Genomic DNA, 7677 nt, shown 5'->3' on the forward strand with positions numbered 1-7677 from the left:
GTGTGTGTGTGTGTGTGTGTGTGAATGTGGACGTGTGTGTGTGTGTGTGTGTGTGTGGATTTGAGTGGGTGTGATTCTTTATCTTTTTTATGTTATGTTGACAGATATATTCTTTATTCTTTATGGATCATAAAATAACCCTAAACATACCAGAGCAGAAACGAGGCTGCCTCTATGTGGTTGTTTCATCTGCTAGATTTAACAGCTGAATTTTCCTCAATTTCCCTTTTACTTTTTAAAACCTGCTTACATTTTTAATTGTAGGTTTACTGGATTAGAGCTGACCTGGGTCAAATCAATCACCACGAATGTTTGCCTATTGATTATCCATAAAACAATAACTTTGACCCCATAGCCCTTCTAAGGGGTGCAGCAGCATGGAATGTCAAGAATCACACAACACCTACTTAGAACACATGGAAATCATTCCAGCGACAGTATTCCATTGTCACAGACTTACATTCAGGGCTGGATTAATCATCATCATCATCATCAACAGCAAAATATAACATCCATCTTCCATGGTTGGATGGTTTGACAGGGGCTCGTGAACCAGAGGACAACACCAAGCTCCCCTGTCTGCTTTGGAATGATTTTTATGGCTGGATTCCCTTCCTAACCGTAACCGCTTTACAAAATGGACCGAGTGCTTTTTACATGGCACCAGCACTGCCAAAGTCTGCTTTGGAATGGTTTTTATGGCTGGGTACCTTTCCTAATGCCAAGCACTTTACAGAGTGGACTAGGGACAAATATGATCCATCATAGCTAAGGGGCCTCCGAGCTTGATAGGGTGTGGAGAATTGTGTAGGAGAGCCTTTAACTAAAAGAAACCTAAACCTAAAAAATTAAACAAATGTATTTACTGCAATCAAATAAATTTGTCATATTTTTACTTGTTTAAATTTTTGAAACTCCAATAAATTTCATTTAAAATCATTGATCCCTCTTTTGATTATTGATCCATCTTTTGATTTATTGGTCCCTTTAGATCTCAGAAGCCATTAAATTTAGCTGAGTCCTTCTGAATCTATTGAAGTCCTTTTAAGTTTTGGGCCTCTTCATTTAATGAGGCCCTTTTTATTACTATGCTTTGAATTAGCAGAATTGTGGGGGATCCCCCAAAACCTATTGGCGCAAAGGATCCACTAGATCTAAATTTGGCCCAGCTTACATGATATCATGACTGCTGTCATCTGTCTGTGGTTCCAAGAAGATCACATTAGTTGGACCCCAAATCATGACTTGTGGATAGTTTGGAGTTTGTAGAAATTATTTAGTACCACCTGCACTCATTCCAAATTTTCAAGACATTGTCAAAATGGTTGGAAATGGAGTTAGATGCAAAAATTGTTGGAAACTTGGTGGAATTTCGCAAGAAACTGTTTGCAGGACTGTGCCCCCATTATTTTTGCTAGAATTAACTGTGTTCTATACATAGACTAAAAGACTATTTGACAATTAATTGGAGATGTGTCAATGACAAGTCTCTGCAATTGTCTTACCTGTAAGATGGTCAGGATTTGAAATAAAAAATGTTTTTATCTCTGAGATGAATGTTTTAGCAAAAACTAGGTTCTGTAATTCCCTTTCTTACTTCATACTTGAGTATTTCTGGGTTACCATCTCAACAAGAACAACAACAACAATTCTAGACCTAATTTCTTTCCCGTACTTTTGGCAATACTGATAATATGATTTGGTCAGTGGAAACTGAAAGAAGCCTGTTGTATGTGTGTGTGTGTGTAATTTATAGATGAGAATCAGATATTCTCCGTATAGAATACACCTAGTTCGGCTCAAAAGGTCTAAACTCGAGCGAGTGGAGGAGTAAATGTAAGGCTAAGCAAGTTAGGCAGGTTGATATACAAAGAATATTTAATACATTAAATACAAAAAAATGCATTTATGTTTAGATACAAAAAGGTTTGACTTATACAGAATAGAAATGATATCAAAAATTAAAGCGGTTGAAGAAAAGTGTAACAAATTCAGCAGCTGTTTCTGGGGGCTCAGTGGTCCAAAATAATGATTGTAAATTGATTCCAATGTTGGATGAAATAGTAAGGAGATAAATCTCCTTCCTATCAACATCTCAAAACATGTTTGGCCATGGAAAAATGATGATGATGATGATGATGATGATGACGACGATGACAACAATGACAACAACAACAATAATAATAATAATAATAATAATAATAATAATAGCTTGTTTGGTAACAGGTGAGGGATGGCAACAAGAAGGGCATCTGGTCATAGAAAATCTGCCTCAATGAATTCTGTCTGAACCAAGCAAGCATAGAAGTGTGGACATTAAAATGATGAATAAAGTTTCCATTGTCTACATTTGGGGTACTTTCCCCCTGCTCCAGAGCCACAGATCTTATACAAAGTGTATTAGCAGTAGTTGAATGGAGGCATGTATTGTAATAGCTCTTCACTGCATCCACCATTTGTTGGTGTTTCCCTTCTACTTTTGGCAGATGACATCTTTGCACCACTCAGGTGACAACCCTCCAACCCAAGGGAGTAGTCTCTGCTGGTGCAGGTTTTACGAGGTCAGAGTGCAAATCTTACCCCAACCTTTTTTATTTGTCTTTTACGACAGACAGAGAAAGCGTTGGGTCTATTCTTTAACAAGCCTGTCTCCCACAACGTGTATTGAAGAAAGTAAATTCAATGAAACTATTGAAACAGATTGTTTTTTTTTTAAATTTGTATAATTTCGATATTTATTTATTATTGATCCCTGTGCATTTAATTATGAGTTTAATTTAATGTTTTTTTATTTTTCATCTGGCTTACAGATGCTCCATCATGACCACATTGTGAATTTAATTGAAGTTTTCAAAAGACGGAAAAGGTTCTACTTAGTATTTGAATTCATTGATCACACGATTTTGAATGAAATTGATAAATTTCCTCACGGCATCGATGAGTCGACAGCTCGTAAAATTCTATGGCAAGTTTTAAAAGGAATTGAATTTTTTCATGCACATAATGTAAGCAATGTTGTTATTTCATGGTTTTTGTTTTGTGTGTATGTGTTGTTATTATATGCATTGATTGGGCTGAATACACAACACAGAAGGGTAGAATGTCAGACATGATGTGAGATGAAGGCACAAAGTGAGAGGACAATTTCTTGGCAGGGAACTGACAATAATATCACTTGTAGTGACGTTTATAGAGGATAGATTTAAATACACACACACACATATGCACGCATGCACGCACACGCATGCACACACACACACACACATGAGGAGCTTCTTTCAGTTTCTATCTACCAAATTTACTCACAAGGCTTTGGTTGGCCTCAGGCTACATGTGGAAGATACAGGTGTCACTAAGTAGGACTGAACCCAAAACCATGTGGTTTGAAGTGAACTGTTTAATCATACAGCCAAGATGGCACCTCTATCATTCACTGTTACCAGATCTAACACTATTCCTAAATAAAGTGAGTCTATTACTATATTATTCAATATTATTAGCAGATTATCTGAGATTATTACCATATTGTTTGAGATTATTACCAGATCATTTGGCATGTTCTGTTTGACCCTTTTTCTGCTGCCAAATTCTTAGCCATTTATCATTATTAACTTGATCCTTTCTTTGATCGAGATAGTTTAGGAGTTGATTTTATTATCTTCTCCAGACATCTTGACTGCACTTATAACCGGTATTTCTCTCATTCTTCCTCTCTCTATCACACCAGTAAAATGAAACTAAAATTCCTTTCCTTACCAGCTGTATATCAAACAATGTATTTAATATACATGCAGTTCTCAGTTTGGCACTGCTTAGCAACTGAAGTTGATAGCCAACAATGGATTAAATTAATTTTTTACTGATGATGATCTGATTTAATTAGTTTAAATGTACAGAAATGCATAAAAATAATTTTTAATTCCATTAGACATTCTAAAATACTATTAAATTTCATTCAATTTTAAAAAAAGTAAAATCGGACAGAACTTATGGGATGACCTGATATATATATATATATATATATATATATATATATATATCTTTCTATCTACCCCTCACTCTTTCTTTATATATAATTTTATGAACCAAGAATCTGTTATTACCAAGTATTTTGAAATGTAATATCATTGACACTCTAATAAATTAGTTATCTTCCATTCACCATCCATTCATCCAGCCAGCCATTCATCTCTCCGGCCATTAGGCTGGACATCTCAGCAAGGTAGATACCTCGGCCTCAATAAGCCTGAGTAATTAGGGTCCACTCTTGTGCCATAAATAAGTGATTAACACTAATAAGGTCATTAAGGTAGAAAATATACTAAAATGTTTAAATTTCAAAATTTTGAACCAAAATACATTCCAAGCAAATATTAAAAAAAAAAAAAAAGATGTAAAAATCAATAAAATAAATTTCCAAAATGTTTTTGTAGATTATTCATCGAGATCTTAAACCAGAAAACATTCTCATCAGCCGAGCCGGCATTGTAAAGGTTTGTGACTTTGGATTTGCCAGAACCATTGTTTCTTCATCTAAAGCCCCTTATACAGGATATGTTGCAACAAGATGGTACCGAGCACCAGAACTTTTAGTTGGGGACACAAAATATGGAAAGTATGCTTTGTCTTCCATGAATAAACTCTTGACTCTCTCTCTCTCTCTTTCTCTCTCTCTCTCTCTCTCTCTCTCTCTCTCTCTCTGTTTTGATATATATGTATATATCATCATCATCATCATCATCATCATAAAAAGCAGCAGCAACCACAGCAGCAGCGTTTAATGCCTACTTCTTGATGCATGCTTTGACTAGATGAAGTTTGTTTAGATGGATTTTCTATGGTCAACTGTCCTTCTTGTCACCACCCCTCAGGGAATGTTTCACTACAGCTACACACCACTTGCAGGATGGCAGCACCCGTTTACAACTGTCAAAACAGTAACATTCATACACATACATTCATGCATACATACATACATACATACATACATACATACATACATGGTACTGTGAATAAACTGTCATCTAAATTACGTAAAAATGAAAATAACACTGACATCTCACTTTGACAGATATATTTAACCAAAATTGTATAAAAATATCTTGAAATACTAAAGAGTAAATTTATTCAATAAAATCGCAATTGGTTTCAACCATGGCCTCCAGACGACTTCGGAATCTCCTGCAACTCTTCTGGACGATCTCCTTGTTTAAGTTGGTGAATGCTGCTATAATCCTTGTCTTCCGTTCATCTTTGGTGTTACAAGGAGTTTCGTTGGTCTCTCGCTCAACTGTGCCCCACACGTAATAATCAAGAGGGTTGCAGTCTGAGGGTTAGGTGGCCAAATGTTAGGGGTGATGTGGTTGCAGAAATTGTCTGACAGCCATGACTGGGTTCTCCTGCTTGTGTGGCCTGGTGCAGAGTCCTGTTGCCAGACATAAGGTCTTCCAGCAGCCACCCTCTTGACCCAGGGCAGCACTACCTCCTCCAAGCACTTGATGAAGGCTTCCATGTTGAGTCTGAGGTCTTGTAGGAAGATGAATGGAGGTATAATGTTACTATCACTGGTGATCACTCCAAACACCATGATGTTTGATGTTTATCACTCTCAGTACATGTCCTTAGATTGCACTGTCTTCAGATTGACACCCAAACACTCTGAAATGTTCATATTGGAGCTCCCAGTGCAAATACCAAGCAGTACAGAATGTCATTTCAAACAATGCACATGCGCGAAATTAAAAATATAAAATGGTGACAATTTACCCATCGCACCCTGTATATATATCTATATATAGATACTGTTTCATTAGCAGTCCACTTAGTGGTCTCTTTTATATATACATATATCTATCTATCTATCTATATATATATATATATATATATATATATAGTTCAAAAACACAATAACAAAGAAACAAAAAAACAACAAAGTGAGGACGTGATATGGATAGTATTATTGGACGCTCAGGAAAGGAAAGAGAGAGTATATATATATATATATATATATATATATATATATATATATATATATATATATATATATATATATGTGTGTGTGTGTGTGTGTAGGCATATCTATCTATCTATATGTATGTACTTTAGGGTTAACCCTACTTTATTTGTTTTCGCCCCCCCCCCTTAAAGGAAAACTATACATTGTATTTGACCCCTCTATGTTGAGCCCTGTGTGGCCAATAAAAAAAGTTATCTATGTGTATGTATGTATGTGTGCGAATGTTACTGTTTCATTGCCTTTGCATTGCATGACAGTTGTAAACGTGTGCTGCCATCATGCAACTGGTGTCTGGCCATGGTGAAATATTCCCTGAGGGAAGGAGACAGGAAGAACAGAAGGACACCTAAATAAATTTCATCCAATCAAAGCAAGCATCAAAAAGTAGGCATTAAAAGCTCAATAAACTTTGAAAGGTGGGCATGAAATGATGATGGTGATGGTTAGAGGTTCCATCATGTTGGAATATTGTGAAAACTGGTTAGAAAGTAGAACCAGCATCTGTGTACCATCTTCAAGTAAGCGTCACCATTCATGGTGTTGATGTCTTCAACAATATAAATAAGAACAATGACTGGAGATTTTCAATGAAATCCTTCAAATAAAGAATTATTCAGAAAGAATAACCAATGATAGCTAAACTGTATTTGTTTCATGAAATGTAAGATTTTGTATTTTTAAAAGACAAGAACAGTCTGGACTTTGTCTCAGGTGTCTCATTAGAAAAATACAGTGTGTTTATATAACACAGACAGACAAATATGCACACACACGCACACACACACACACACACACACACACACACACACATACACAAGAGTATGTGGGTGATGTCCTGCTTATCTATCATCTTTTTGCATGTGTATTTGTGCATATAAGTATTTGTGTATGTATGTATATGCACGTGTATATGTGTGTGAGGTGGTGAAGCTCAACCTTTGAACATTAGGCAATGATTAGTGACCGAGACCTTTGGAAATATGCTGTGCTTGAGAAGACCCGGCAAGTCAAGTGAGACCTGTGGTCTATGCTAGTGGTGTAACCAGCCCACTTAGGCATACCTCTCCTTCATTGGACACTAAACTCTGCTTGCGAAGACATGTTGAGGCAAGTAAAATCGAAATTGAAATCAAAATCAAATTCAATGACTGGCACCTGTGCTAGTGGAGCGCTAAGAGCACCATACGAGCGTGATCGTTGCCAGAGCAGCTGACTGGCTTCCATTCCAGTGGCACATAAAAAGCACCACTCAAGCATGATCGTTACCAGCATTGCCTTACCGGCACTTGTGCCGGTGGCACATGAAAAGATACTCGAGTGAGATCGTTGCCAGGAATGTTGGACAGGCTCCTGTGCAGGTGACATGTAAAAAACACCATTTGAGCATGGCTATTGCCAGTACTGCCTGAGTGGCCCTCATGCCAATGGTACATAAAAGCACCCACTACACTCTCGGAATGGTTGGTGTTAGGAAGGGCATCCAGCTGTAGAAACTCTGCCAAATCAGATTGGAGTCTGGTGTAGCCATCTGGTTCGCCAGTCCTCAGACAAATCATCCAACCCATGCTAGCATGGAAAGCGGACGTTAAACGATGATGATAATGATGATGATATATATATATATATATATATATATATACATATATATATATATATATATA

General features: G+C 36.7%; 1 protein-coding gene across 1 annotated transcript in view; it reads left to right on the top strand.

Moving 5' to 3' along the window:
• LOC106869037 (cyclin-dependent kinase-like 4) overlaps window positions 1-7677 on the top strand; it is a 19068-nt gene that overhangs the window by 3465 nt on the left and 7926 nt on the right. The window contains exons 2-3 of the mRNA XM_014914541.2: window positions 2811-3005; window positions 4434-4615. Of these exons, the coding sequence (XP_014770027.2) occupies window positions 2811-3005; window positions 4434-4615 (377 nt within the window). The remainder of the gene's footprint in view (window positions 1-2810; window positions 3006-4433; window positions 4616-7677) is intronic.

This window comes from Octopus bimaculoides, chromosome 4, assembly GCF_001194135.2.
Source record: "Octopus bimaculoides isolate UCB-OBI-ISO-001 chromosome 4, ASM119413v2, whole genome shotgun sequence".
Lineage (NCBI taxonomy): Eukaryota > Metazoa > Mollusca > Cephalopoda > Octopoda > Octopodidae > Octopus > Octopus bimaculoides.